At 34.5% G+C, this 15,830-nt stretch overlaps 2 protein-coding genes across 2 annotated transcripts in view; one reads left to right on the top strand and one right to left on the bottom strand.

The window, feature by feature from the left end:
• The window catches only part of ADAM2 (ADAM metallopeptidase domain 2), a 100,025-nt gene that overhangs the window by 70,809 nt on the left and 13,386 nt on the right, over positions 1-15,830 (bottom strand). The window contains exons 5-7 of the mRNA XM_033415023.2: positions 10,417-10,493; positions 6,751-6,919; positions 1,771-1,827 (exon numbers count right to left, since the gene is read on the bottom strand). Of these exons, the coding sequence (XP_033270914.1) occupies positions 1,771-1,827; positions 6,751-6,919; positions 10,417-10,493 (303 nt within the window). The remainder of the gene's footprint in view (positions 1-1,770; positions 1,828-6,750; positions 6,920-10,416; positions 10,494-15,830) is intronic.
• The window catches only part of LOC101284300 (disintegrin and metalloproteinase domain-containing protein 5-like), a 207,613-nt gene that overhangs the window by 188,694 nt on the left and 3,089 nt on the right, over positions 1-15,830 (top strand). The gene's annotated exons all lie outside the window — the stretch shown is intronic.

Raw genomic sequence — 15,830 nt, 5'->3', positions numbered from 1 at the left:
ACAAAAACACCATAGACTGGGTGCTCAAACAACAAATATTTATTTCTCACAGTTCTGGAGGCCAGGAAGTTTAAAGATTAGGTTTCCAGCATACCCTGTGTCTGATGAGAACATGCTCCCTGGTTCAGAGATGGCCATCTTGCCATCTTCCTGCTCTGTCCTCACATGGTAGAAGAGGTGAGGGAGCTCTCTGGCCTCTCTTTTATAAGGGCACTAATCCCATTCATGAGGGCTCCAGCTTCATGACCTAAGCCACTCCCAAAGGCTCCACTTCCCAGTACCATCACTATGCATTAGTATAAATTTTAGAGGAACAGAAACAGTCTATGTTACAAGGCAAACAAAGAAAAAAAGCATGGCCCAAACGAAGGAAATAAATTGACAGAAACCCTTCCTGAGGACATAGAGACATACTAGACAAAGTCTTTAAAACAACTGCCTAAAATATGCTCAAAGAGCTAAAGGAAAACAAAAAGAATGAAGGGAAGTCAGGAAAATGATATATGAATAAAATGAAAATATCAACAAAGATACAGAAATTATAAAAAGAAACCAAACAAATTCTGGCATTGAAAAATGCGATAACTGAGCTGAAAATTGAGTAGAAGGATTCAACAGTAGATTTAAAGGGGCAGAAGAAAGAAGCAGTAAACTTGAGAACAGGATAACTGAAATTATTGAGTCTGAGAACCAGAAAGAAAAAGGAGGGACTGGTGGGATACCATTATGCAGAACAATATATGACTTAAGGGAATCCCAGAAGAAGAAGAGAGATTATTTAAAGATATAATGGCCAAAAGCTTGCCAAATCTGATGAACCACATGAACACACAAATCCTTAAGCTTAAATTCTAAGAAGGATAAAGCCAAAGAGACCCACACCAAGACAAATTATAATCAAACTGTCAAAACCTAAAGAGAATATTAATATTGAAGGCAGCAAGAGAAAAGTAACTAACCACATAAAAGGGGTGATAATAAGATTACTAGCCGATTTCTTAGCAAACACTTTAGAGGACAGAAGACAAGGGGATGATATATTTAAAGTGCTGAATGCAAGATGAAACAGGCACTTTGGAAGACAGTCTGGCAGTTTCTCACAAAAAAATCAAACAAAAAAACCATACTGTTACCATATGATGCAGCAATCATGCTGCTTGATATTTACCCAAAGGATTTAAAGTATGTCAATACAAAAACCTGTGAATGGATGTTAATAGCAGCTTGATTCATCTCAAAATTGGAAGCAACCAAGATGTCCTTTAGTAGATGAATGGATAAATAAACTGTGGTACATACAGACAATGCAATATTACTCAGTACTAAAAGAAATTAGCTCGCAAGCCATGATAAGGCATGTAGTAAAGTTAAATGCATGTTACCAAGGTAAAGAAGCTAATCTGTAACAACTACATACTGTACATTTCAACTATATGATCTTCTGAAAAAGGCAAAATTATGGAGACAGTAAAAGATCAAAGGTTATTAGACATTATGGGTATGGGAATGATGAATAAAAATTACTAAGAAACTATTTTATAGGTAACATGTTTTAATATGTTAATTATATAAAATTTAAAATAAACTAATAGAGATTTGATTTCCAATTTACTACTGATACTAGTAATTTAAATTCATTAAGGCAGAGATAAAGCAAAAATTAAATAAAATCATTTATTGTCCTATGTTAAAAATTTATTCCAACACTTTTTATAACCTCCCATTGCTAATATAAATTAAGATAAGACAAATAAGTGAAAGTATACTTACTAAATTTTTTTCAACTACAACATGCATTTCTATATACTGAGAGAAGTCTGCAGGTGCCTGAAAAAAAGTCACAATCTTTAGATAAAAATTGAAGAATCATTTAATTATTTTAAGTAATATACTACTTCACAAATTCAACATTGAAAATTCAGTTTTCTATATGAAAATAGAAATCATTTTCAGAATATTGCCTTTGTCATGTCTTTCACACCTGATCAATCACTTAATTTACTCAGAAAATAGCTTTCCTCTACCTTCCATTCTCCATATTCTCACTGGTACTGGGCTACTCATATGATTCTTTTCCCTGAGGAAATTCTTCCCTTGACTTGCCATTATGTGTGTATTTATGTTCGTTTAATGATTCCACTATACATTATTATGCTGTATGGTTTTATCTACGGCCTTGAAAGAGTAGGGGCACATCTCTGTGTTTAGAGGGGTGGGATTTCATCTGAAGGATAAAGCTAATCCTTGTATAAATCACCGCAGAAAAAAGTGAGCAACAGAGAAACAAAATGGGTTTCTTAAACTGCACCATAGATATCTCAGTATGTGGAATCTGGTTATGATGTCATTTAATTAGACCACAGTGGTTAAATTAGGCACAAATGTGAGGCCCGATGGGCTTATGATCTGTGTGACTTACACTCTGCCAACAAGTAATAATTGTTGTAACTACGTTTAATAAAATATTACTTATGTTCATCATTATTTTTACATGAAGTTAACCTAGGAGGAATGCACTAGGGAAAACTTGGAAGACAGTCTTTGTGGGCACTTTAAGACTATAGTGCAGTTAACTCAAAATAGTTTGTTACTAAAATAGCATACCATGTATAAGCACTGGACAAATATATAGAAGCAGAAAAGGAGGATCAAATTTCAAAAGTTGAGAAAACTTTTATTATGGTATTTTAATGCCTGAATTTTTTTCTTTTTACACTGGTATTTAATCCTTTGAAAGTTCAAAACTATCACATTTTAGTTAAACCATTTTCCTTAACATAAAGAGGAGCAATAGAGAAAAATAAATCTAGGATTTAGCAGAGAAAAGTGAAGATTGTAGTAATTTAAAGGAAAAAAAGTCAATAAGGTCAGTAAGACAAATTCAGGGGTGAATGATCATTCATTTTTTCCCTTCATTTAAAAATTCTCTTTGGGCTTCCCTGGTGGCGCAGTGGTTGAGAGTCCGCCTGCCGATGCAGGGGGCACGGGTTCGTGCCCCGGTCCGGGAAGATCCCACATGCCGTGGAGCGGCTGGGCCCGTGAGCCATGGCCGCTGCCCCTGCGCGTCCGGAGCCTGTGCTCCGCAACGGGAGAGGCCACAGCAGTGAGAGGCCCGCGTACTGAAAAAAGAAAAAAAATTCTCTTGGAGACTTGAGGGTTTGTTTTTTTTAAAATGCAAATGAAATCCCCTTATGGTCTAATTGGTTTATTTTCATTTCCATCCAAAAGGAAGCACTGAATGCTTCATGATAGTTTTGCTTATAGGATTCCAAAGTTTCATTGAAGTGCCTAAACAAGGAAATGAACTTTACTGGAGGAGAAAAATAAACATTTATATTAATTGAAACTAACAAAATATTAATGGTTTGAGAGATTCAAAGCTATTTCTTTGTTTTAAGCAACATAAGTGTTAGTTGACTTACATTTCCTGAAGTAATCCTTGTTTATTTTCATCTGTGAGATAGGGATTGATGATATTTAGTTGATTATAATTTATTCACTTATTTACTGGACAATAAGCTTTCATGGGGAAAAGATATAGTCTGTTTCAGCAAAATAATTAAAAATTTAAGACAAAGATGCATAAAAGAATGCCAAGAAATCTGTATATTGGGAAGGTGGGCAGGTGTTAAGATTTCAGAAGACCTGAAAAGCTATTTTATTTAGTAAATGAAAGTAGCCAATAAAGAAAACCAATTTCTTGGAAATGTGCTATATAAAGTTGACATCAATTGCATGAAACTTTGCTTTGGTCAAATAAACACTAAAGAATTGGAGCTAGGGAAGAAGATTGGAGAACACTACTAAATGATCCAATTGCAATGTAGTTGGATTAAAAAGTTAAAGTTAAAAGATACCAAAGCCCACTGGTAAGAATATTCAGGAAGTGAGAGGGACATGAAGATGATGATAGATAGATGATAGATGATATAGATAGATAAATAGATAAGTAGGTAGATAGTTAATGTGTGTGTATTTTGTTTAACTTGGGCAGTCATTATGTCCAATGTAAGATCAATAACTCAGAAAAAAATTGGAATAAGAGTGGGAGATCTGTAAATCACCGTAGATAAAGCCGTGAAAAAATATACAAGACAATATACAACACAAACAAAAACCTGAGACATAACACAAGAAATATCATTATCTAGAACATGAGTGTATAAGGAAAAGTCAGAGAAAGTGAGATAGAAAGTGAAGCAGGAGAATTTTATCAGAGAGTAAAGTGAATTGAAAGTTTCAGAAAGTTTTTATATTATTTCACCATTAACATTATACTTAATAGTGGTGGACTTTCTTCTTAAAATTGGTCCAAGACAAGGATATTCTTCTCACCTATTCAACACCATGCTAACCAGGGCATGTAGGCAATAGAAGAGAAGTTAAAAGCATCATAATTGAAAAGGAAGAACATAATCTTTGTTTAAGATGACATCATCTTGTACATAGAAGACTACAAAGAGTACAATAAAAAACTAATACCCAATTTAAACAAGTTTGCAGAATATGAAATCAGTATACAAAAGTCAATAATTTCCAAACATGAATAATGAGAAATCCAAATTTGAAATAAAATTTTAAATGTGAAATAGCATTTAAATGACAACATTTGTAGAAATAAATTTAACCTAAGAAGTTTGGCTGACAACTTGAAGACAACTATACAAAAGATTGTGGTAAAAAATTAAAGAAGACCTAAAAACAAAAAGCTGCTCAATGTTCATGGATAGGACGAGTTAATATTGTTAAGTGGCAATATTTCCAAGATTAATCTACAGAATCAACAGAATCCCAGCTTGATTTTTCAGGGAATTGAAAATAAGTGAATTTTAAAATTTATTTGGAGATTGATAGTATCAAGAATAGCCAAAACAATCTTGAAAAAGAACATTACTGAAGGATGTACACTTACTAATTCCAAAACTTATTCCAAAGGTATAGTAGTAAAAAGTGTGGCTCTGGCATAAGGATAGACATAAGATCAATGGAGTATTATTGCAAGTGCAGAAATAATCCCTAACATCTATGGTCAACTGATCTTTGAAAAAAAGGGTCATGAAGATTCAGTGGAACAAACATGAGTCTTTTCAACAAATGGTGTTGGGAAAACTAGATATGCATACGAAAAATGATGAATTTAGAGCCCTCCTTCACTCCATACAAAAATTAAATTAAATTGGATCATATATTGAAATGTAAGAGATTAAAGAATAAAACTTTTGGAGGAAATATGAAATAAATTTTGTAAACCTGGTGTGATGGTTAATTTTTTCTGTGAACTTGCCTGGGCCACAATGCCCAGATTTTTGTTCAAAAATTATTCTGGATGTCTCTGTGAAAATGATTTTGGATAAGATAAACATTTAGATTGGTGGACTTTTAGTGGAGTAGATTACCCTTCATAATATGTGTGGAGCTCATCTGATTAGTTGAAGGCCTTATTAGAACAAAGACTACCTTGTAAGCAAGAAGGAATCCTTCCAGCTGACTGCCTTTGGACTTGAATACAACTCTTCCCTTGTCTCCAGCCTGCTAGTCTACAGTCTACTCTAAATTCTTTCATTCTCCCTCTCTTTGTGTGTGTGTGTGTGTGTGTTTACATCAAATATATATGTGTGTGTATGCACACACACACACACACACACACACACACATACATATATTCTGTTGGTTCTGTTTTCTTGGGGAAGTGTCTTTATTGAAAGATACCCTTAGCCGTGTTGGTGCAGAGCTGAGGTTGAAAACCAAACCCAGAATCTCATTTTGTGAATGGATGAACTACAACACAAATTGAATTTCCACCCTCACAGGGTGTCTACTGGAAGAAATAACATCCTAAAAATTGGAATGAGCGTATATGAGAAACTCTGATGAAGCTGGGGTCACTAAATCCCTAAATTCTTTTTTTAAATAAATAAATATTTATTTATCTATTTTGGCTGTGTTGGGTCTTCGTTGCTGCATGTGGGCTTTCTCTAGTTGTGGCGAGTGGGGGCTACTCTTTGTTGTTATGCACGGGCTTCTCATTGTGGTGGCTTCTTCTGTTGTGGAGCACGGGCTCTAGGCATGCAGGTTTCAGTAGCTGTGGCACACGGGCTCAGTAGTTGTGGCTCGTGAGCTCTAGAGCGCAGGCTCAGTAGTTGTGGCACATGGGCTTAGTTGCTCCATGGCATGTGGGATCTTCCCAGACCAGGGATTGAAACCATGTCCCCTGCATTGGCAGGCAGATTCCTAACTACTGTGCCACCAGGGAAGTCCCTAAACTTCTACTAAATTCTGATGAGTCTCCTTTGCCAGTAGAAGCAGTCTCTCCATCCCTGGATAAGGATATAAGGAAAATGTAATGGCCTACCCTGAGGCAGTTGCCTTAAAAGACACTAGTGATTCTTCTCAGCATCCTAGATAAGTATCTTCATTTTATGTGAATTTTTATGTTAATTTATGTGAATGTCACTTATGTTTATTATATCCAAACTTTGATATAATGGATATGGAGAAAGGAGAGCATCTGCAGACAACAAAGGTCTGGATCACAGGGAAAAATGCCACTAACAGCAGAAAATGCCATCTTGGTGTTCTGGAAAACTGAATGACTAGTTTTAAGACTTACAATAGGTTATGAAGTTTCTGGTATCACTCTCTCTCTCTTTCTCTCATATACATATGTTAATAATTTTTTATCAGAAAAAAATACATTTTTTATATTGCTGCTTAGTAATAACTATATAGCTTACTCAATTGATCACTTACCTCTACACTTTGTATTTTATAGGGCTCTTCTCTTGACTCAATATCCTTCTCAGCATATAAAGGAGCACCTGTATTCCTATGTTTTACTTGATAAATCACATGTTCAAAACCAATTGAAGGCTCCAAGGGCTCAATTCCATAACTTACATTTTCAAATTGTAGTAAGCCCCTAAAAATTCCAAAAAGTAAGTGAATAAATAAAACAGTTCATTTTTCACAAAGTCAATAAAATGACATAATCAGGGTTTTTTAATAGTATGCAGGTTATTTTCATTCTTAGCCTTATGTGGTGAAGTAAGAAAAAGTTACCGAGTATCCACAAATTTACTGAGTGGAACAGAGTAGTAATGCTATTGGTATTTACCAAGCTACTAGTACTCTGTGGTCTCCACATACACTAAAAAATCGTAATTCAGGAGAAGAGTAGGAGACAGTACAAAAGTCTCCATGCTGTGCTTTTCCAATGACAATTTCCCACTATAAGCCATGCCTCACTTTATAACTTAGCAAAGATCAAGGAAACTAAAAGCTGGTTCTTTGAGAAGATAAATAAAATTGATAAACCTTTAGCCAGCCTCATGAAGAAAAAAAAGGGAGAGGACTCAAATTAATACAACTAGAAATAAAAAGGAGAAGTTGAAACTGACACCATAGAAATACAAAGGATCATAAGAGACTACTACAAGCAATTATATGCCAATAAAAAGAACAGCCTAGAAGAAATTGACAAATTCTTAGAAAGACACAACCCTCCAAGACTGAACCAGGAGGAAGTAGAAAATATAAATAGACCAATCACAAGTACTGAAGTTGAAACAGTGATATAAAAACTTCCAACAAACAAAAGTCCAGGACCAGATGGCTTCACAGGTGAATTCTATCAAACACTTAGAAAAGAGCTAACACATGTCCTTCTCAAACCATTCCAAAAATTGCAGAGAAAGGAACACTCAGAAGCTCATTCTATGAGGCCACCATCACCCTGATACCAAAACCAGACAAAGGTATCACAAACACACACACACATTACAGGTCAATATCACTGATGAACATAGATGCAAAAATCCTCAACAAAATACTAGCTAACCAAATCCAACAACACATTAAAAGAATCATATACCATGATCAAGTGGGATTTATCCCAATGATGCAAGGATTCTTCAATATACGTAAACCAATCAGTGTGATACACCATATTAACAAACTGAATAAAAACAATATGATCATCTCAATAGATGCAGAAAAGGCTTTTGACAAAATTAAACACCCATATATGATAAAAACTCTCTAGAAAGTGGGCATAGAGGGAACCTACCTCAACATAATGAAGGCCATATACGACAAGCCTACAGCAAACATCATTCTCAACAGTGAAAAACTGAAAGCATTTCCTCTAAGATCAGGAACAAGACAAGGATGTCCACTCTCTCCACTTTCACTCAACATAGTTTTGGAAGTCCTAGCCACGGCAATCAGAGAAGAAAAAGAAATACAAATTGGAAAAGAAGTTAAACTGTCTGCAGAAGACATGATACTATACATAGCAAATCCTAAAGATGCCACCAGAAAACTACTAGGGCTCATCAATTAATTTGGTAAAGTCACAGGATACAAAATTAATGTGCAGAAATCTGTTGCATTCCTATACACTACTAATGAAAGATCAGAAAGAGAAATTAAGGAAACAATCCCATTTACCATCACATCAAAAATAATAAAGTACCTAGCAATTAACCTACTTAAGGAGGCAAAAGACCTGCATTCAGAAAACTATAAGATACTGATGAAAGAAATCAAAGATGACACAAACAGATGGAGAGATATACCATGTCCTTAGATTGGAACAATCAATATTGTGAAAATGACTATACTACCCAAAGCAATCTACAGATTCAATGCAATCCCTATCAAATTACCAATGGCATTTTTCACAGAACTAGAACAAAAAATTTCACAATTTATATGAAAACACAAAAGACCCCCAAATAGCCAAATCAATCTTGAGAAAGAAAAATGGACTAGAGGAATCAGGTTCCCCAGACAATACTACAAAGCTACAGTAATCAAGACAGTATGGTACTAGCACAATAACACAAATATAGATCAATGAAACAGGCTAGAAAGTCCAGATATAAACCTACGCACCTATGGTCACCTAATCTATGACAAAGGAGGCAAGAATATACAATGGAGAAAAGACAGTCTCGTCAATAAGTGGTGCTGGGAACACTGGACCGCTACATGTAAAAGAATGAAATTAGAATGTTCCCTAACACCATACACAAAAATAAACTCAAAATGGATTAAAGACCTAAATGTAAGACTGGATACTATAAAACTCTTAGAGGAAAACATAGGCAGAACACTCTCTGACATAAATCGAAGCAAGATCTTTTTTTGCTCTACCTCCTAGAGTAATGAAAATAAAAACAAAAATAAGCAAATGAGACCTAATTAAACTCAAAGGCTTTTACACAGCAAAGGAAACCATCAACAAAACAAAAAGACCATCCACAGAATGGGAGAAAATATGTGCAAATGAAACGACCGACAAGGGATTAATCTCCAAAATATACAAACAGCTCATACAGCTCAATATCAAAAAAATGAAACAACCCAATCAAAAAATGGGTGGAAGATCTAAATAGACATTCCTCCAAAGAAGACATACAGATGGCCAAGAGACACATGAAAAGATGCTTCACATCACCAATTATTAGAGAAATGCAAATCAAAACTACAATGGGGTATCACTTCACACTGGTCAGAATGGCCATCATCAAAAAAATCTACGAGCAATAAATACTGGAGAGTGTGTGGAGAAAAGGGAACCCTCCTACACTGTTGGTGTGAATGTAAATTGGTGCTGCCACTATGGACAACAGTATGGAGGTTCCTTAAAAAACTAAAAATAGGGCTACTATATGATCCAGCAATCCTACTCCTGGGTATATATCTGCAGAAAAGCATAATTCGAAAAGATACATGTACCCCAAAGTTCACTGCAGCACTTTTTTACAATAGTCAGGACATGGAAGCAACCTAAATGTCCATCAACAGAGAAATGGATAAAGAAGATGCGGTACATATATACAATGGAACATTACTCAGCCATAAATACAGAATGAAATAATGCCATTTTTAGCAAAATCGATGGACATAAAGATTGTCATACTGAGTGAAGTAAGTCAGACAGAGAAAGATAAATATCATATGATATCACTTATATGTGGAATATTAAAAAAAATGGTACAAATGAACCTATTTACAAAACATAAATAGAGTCACAGATGTAGAAAACAAACTTATGGTTACCAAGGGGGGGAAGGTGGGGTGGGATGAATTGGAAGATTGGGATTGACATATACACACTACTATATATAAAATAGATAACTAATAAGAACCTACCATATAGCACAGGGAACTCTACTCAATACTCTGTAATGACCTATATATGGGAATAGAATCTAAAAGAGTGGGTATATGTATATGTATAACTGATTCACTTTGCTGTACAGCAGAAACTAACAGAACATTGTAAATCAACTATACTCCAATAAAATTAATTTAAAAATAAAAATAAAGCTTCTGATTATAATTTTTCAAATTTGAAAATTATTTCTTAAAAATTCCATTTTTTGTAACCATAAAATTATGTATAACAACCTGAGTCCAGTACATGTGCTAACGATCACCATAGAATTTGGATAACCTTCAATATACCCTTGGTAGTAGCATAAGTCCTGAAAAATAAACACATATATTTCTATTAGAATAATTTATGTTAAATGCACTATTCTCAAATACTTAAAACACACACACACACACACACACACACACACACATATATATATGTATGTATGTGTCAAGCACTAATTGTTTCCAAAATGGATTTATAACATCATTAGATGAACATTTGGCTCAATTTTCCAAAACTGTCCCTACGTGTCCCAAAGAACAAGTAAACTTCCATGATTTTTTCTGTTATAAATGAAACATGACAACCCAATCATTAGGATCAAGGTAAAAATCATCAAAAACTTGTTTCTTCAAACTCTTCTGACTTAATTTTTCAAGGTAGATGTAAAAAGTAAATAAACCCAAAAGATAATTTTTTCTTTTCAAGATTACTTTAGTATAATGGCAGAGTAGCTTGCACTGGATTAGCCTTCTCATCAATGACAAATGTAGACTCTGAAAAATTATTTTTTAAACTCCAACAACAAAGGCAGGCAAGAAAAGGTGAGAGAAGGGAATCAACAATAGAAAGAGGAAAACTGCATTTACTGAGTTTTGTGTTATACTGGTTTTCACCTGAGTGCCTCCCCTTGGCAGGGCAGCACAAAGTAGCAAATGTTCCAACAAAACACACAATCTTACTGACCCTGAGAACTCTTCAGAGAAAAGAATCACAAGCTCTCCAATGTATCATGGAATATCACCAGTATATGATTTAAAATATTAGATATATGAATAAAAGAAAAATGTGGCCCATAGTCAAAAGTAAAACCAGAAAGAAACTGACTTCAAAATAACACCGGATTTTGGAATTAGTAAATAAATGGATTTAAAACAGATATTAAAAACATGATGAAGGACATCATAAAGGAAATTCTGGGCATAATAAGGGAAGCAATTAGGAAATTCAGCAGAGAAATAAAATGTTACAAAAATGCCAACTCTAAATTCTAGAACAAAGAAATACATTTAAAATGAAATACACTGGATATGTTTTACTGACACTGCAGATGGCAAAAAACAAAAACCCTAGAATACAGATCTATAGAAACCATTGAATCTGAAAGAAACCTGAGAGAAAACAAGCTTTAAAAATGGAATATGGCTGCAGCAACCTGTGGGACAATGTTATCTAAAATATGTTTAATTGGAGGTCCAGAAAAATGGAAAGAGAAAATAGGTATAAAAGTATTTGAAAAATTCATGGCCAAATTTAGTGAGAAACCACATTTATAGATTGAGACAATGAATAAACAAATAGGCAATGGCCAAACCATATATAAAAATAAAACTCTGACCTGCAGGAAACCAACCTCTTTACTGACAATAAATAGCTGACTTTGTAGGAAGTCATGCTGCTATCTCCAGTAACAATCCAGGAAGCTAACCAATAACTTATACAGCAATCAGTCCCAATAACAAGGACTTGATTAAAAAGTATCAGCTGCTTCTTCCCTGGTGGTGCAGTGGTTGAGAATCTGCCTGCCAATGCAGGGGACACAGGTTCGAGCCCTAGTCCGGGAAGATCCCACATGCCGTGGAGCAACTAAGCCCATGTGCCACAACTCCTGAGCCTCAGCTCTACAGCCTGCAAGCCACAACTACTGAAGCCCGTGCTCCACAACAAGAGAAGCCACCTCAATGAGAAGCCTGTGCACCGCAACGAAGAGTAACCCCAGCTCGACACAACTAGAGAAAGCCCATGCGCAGCAACAAAGGCCCAACACAGCCAAAAATAAATAAATAAATAAAATAAAATTTAAAATAAATAAATATATAAAAAATAAAATAAAAACTTTCAGCTTCCCTAATTTTTGTCCCTGCTTCCACCTTAGAACCAAGCAGAGAAAAGGCAAATAAATACTCCAATCACATAGTTAACCCTTCTACAGCAGCCCCCACCAACAACCTTCAATCAGAGCACACCTGAGGTCTTCCCTTCCTTCCACTATAAAGCTTTCCCACTCTTCTGCCTGCCTTTGAGTATCTGCCAAAATGCAAGTGACAGTGGATGATGTCCTTGCTATGAATAAGTAACCTTTGTTTATTCTCATTTGCTTGGTTTTTATTTATTTCCACAAGACCTAAGGAACCAATCATATAATAAACTGCTGAAAACCAAAAATGAAGAGAACATCTTGAAATAAACCAGAGAAAAGTAACATATAACATTCATAGGAGTAATGATGTAAATCATGGTACTTCTTTACATACACACACACACACACACACACACACACACACACATATGTAAGGAGGCAGGACACAATGAACAAAAAAAATGCTGAGAGAGAAAAAAATCCCTGGCACTTAGAATTATATATTAAGCAAAATTATTCTTCAAAAATAAAGATATGGAGAGTTAACTTTTGGTATGACATCATGAGGAACTCTATAGATCTGATCCCTAGTGAAACTGATGAACATAAGTAAATGACAATTTAAATCTCCCAGAAGTGGACATAAGGACAAATAGTCCTAAGAGAAAATAAATAAATAGCCATACAAGAAAATATGAAAAATTCAGTAAGAAAAATGAGAAACAAAATCAAACTAAAGACATTTCCATATAAATGAAAACTTTGAGAATTTGTTGTTAATTGCCCTGCCTTACAAGTAACACTTAAAGAAATTCTTCAGGTTGAAAGTAAGCGATCTCAGAGAGTGATTCAAATCCACATAAACATACAAAGAGAGTTCATACAGGTTATTATGTAATTTAAAAACATAATATAAATGCGTATTTCCCCCTTTTTTCTCTTAGCTGATTTAGAAATCAGTTGAGTAAAATAATATGAATAGGGCATATTATTGGGGCCAGGAAATATATTTGCCAATAACAGCATATAGGAGGTGAGTGGAAACAAAGAGGTACTGGGTTAAGGAAATGATTGCAGATAGTAAAGTAATTATAACAATGTACTGTTGGGTTTGTAACATTAATAGATGTAATATGTACAACAATAATACCATAAATGTGAGGGAAGTAGAGTTTTATAGGAGCAATGTTTCTACATATCACTGGAATTAAGGTAATATAAATCTAAATCTGCATCTGGTAAGTTAAAATGTGTAAGGTAAGCCCTAGGGAAATCACTAAAAATATAACTCAAAAATATTGAAAAATCATTAAGGAAATTTAAATTCTTCAGTAGAATATATCCACCTAACAGGGAAAAAAAAACACTAAAATGAGAAAAAAGAGGAACAAAAACACATGAGACACATACAAAACAAAAAGTAAAAAGCAGATGCAAATACAACTATATCAATGATAGCATTAAATGTGATTGAATTAAACAATACAATAAAAGGCAGATTGTCAGGCAATGTGAAAAGACTACTATAAACTGTTGAAAGACAACATGCTTTAAGTTCAAAGACACAGACAGACTCAAATTAAAGGAATGAAAAAAGATTATCATGTAAATAGCAACCACGAGCAAACTGGATTGACTATATTTATATCAGACAAAGTAGACTTTGAAAGAAAAAAATGTTACTAGAAATAAAGAGCAGTATTTTCTACTAATAAAAGGTTTAATGCATCAGGAAGATATAACACTTGTAAACATAGGTACCAAATATCAGAGCACCACAGTGCATAAAAAAATAGGTAGATACTAAGGGAGAAATAGAGAACTCAACACTTATAGTTGAAGGCTTCTTTTCTTCTTCTCTGCCACTTTCAACAATCGGTGGAACAACTAGGCAGAAGATCAGCAAGGGAATATAAGACTTGAAAAAAAAATCATAAACTAAGTAAACCTAGCAGACATCTGTAAAATGCTCCACCAAAGAACAAGATACGCATTCTTCTTAACGTGTACACAAAATATTTTCCAGGATAGACCATATGCTAATCCATTAAAAAAGCCTCAGTTTAAAAGTATAGAAGTAATAAAAGTATGTTTTCTGATAATAAAGGCATTTTTTTAGAAATAATTAACAGAAAACATTTGGAGAAGCTCACAGATGTAGAAATTAAATATCATATCTCTAAATAACCATGGATTAAAGAATAAACCAAATATGAAACCAGAAGATATTTAAGGAAAATGAAAATGAAGACACACCATACTAAAATGTATGGGATGCAGCTAAAGTAGTGCTTTTGATAAATTTATATATATAAAAGCATGTATTAATAAAGAAGAAAGATCTCAAAGTAATATCCTATCCAACCACATATAACACAGGAAAAAGAACATATTAAACCTAGATTAAGCAGAAGAAAGGGAATAATAAAGATTAGAGTGAAATTAATAAGAACAGATAATAGAACAAATCAATGAAACCAGAAGCTGGCTCTGCGAAAAGATAAACAAAATTGACAAATCTTTATTTAGCTAGATTGACTATGAAAAGAAAAGAATCAAATTACTAAAATCAGAAATAAAAGTGGGATATTACTACCATCCTTATAGAAGGATTATTAAGGGAATGCTAAGAATAATTGTATGCCAACATTAGATGATGTAGGTAAATGGATTAAATTCCCTGAAAAACAAAAACTACCTTCCCTGTCCATGGTGCTTCTTCTAGCACCAGAACTTGTGGACTCACAGAATGCCTTATCCACTGCCATGGCTTCTGCACAGTGTTGTGTCTGATACAGAAACTTATTTCTCAGCAGATTAAGGGCAGCAATTGGTTTATGTACATGTGTTACCATATACTCTGTCATCTGGAAGCAGCTGGCCTAATTGAAAGGTAGACCAGGTTACTGAGTACTCATTTACCATAATAGTTGGGAGACATTACTCTGAAAGGCTGGGGTTATGTTTGAATCAAGACCATTATATGGCATGGTTTTCTGAGAACCACAATACATGGGTCCAGGAAGTAAGGTGTTGAAATGGGAGTGTCTCTTCCCACCACTATACCTAATAACCATTTTGTAGCATCTTGCTTTCTGTCCCAGTAACTTTTAGCTTCTAGCCCCCAGTGGGGAATTTGTGCACCTGGGGACACAATAAAAATTTCTCTAATTTGGAAGATGAAACTTGCAACTGGATATTTCGAGCTCCTTTTGCCACTGCACAAACAGGCTAACCCAGTGGCTGGAGTGACTGACTCTGAACACAATAGGGAAATTTGTTGCTTAAAGAAGTGCTGTGTCTTGAACCCACCTGAGTATAATAGTAACCAAAATAAAATATGATTAAGGATGCAAACCCTTTGGGAGTGAAGATTTGTGCTATTCTGCTAGGTAAATATCCGTAACAAGCTTAGGTTCTGGTTGAGAGCAATGGAAATGGGGAGCAGGTAGTGGGAAAAAGAAGTCATACATAGCAATCATGAATTATTACAGAAATGAAGACTATAGTAGCTTTAAATAT

This window comes from Orcinus orca, chromosome 21 (genome assembly GCF_937001465.1).
Source record: "Orcinus orca chromosome 21, mOrcOrc1.1, whole genome shotgun sequence".
In the NCBI taxonomy this organism is placed as follows: Eukaryota; Metazoa; Chordata; class Mammalia; order Artiodactyla; family Delphinidae; genus Orcinus; species Orcinus orca.
The sequence above is the reverse complement of the archived record's forward strand: the minus strand, read 5'-3'. Positions and strand labels throughout refer to the sequence as shown.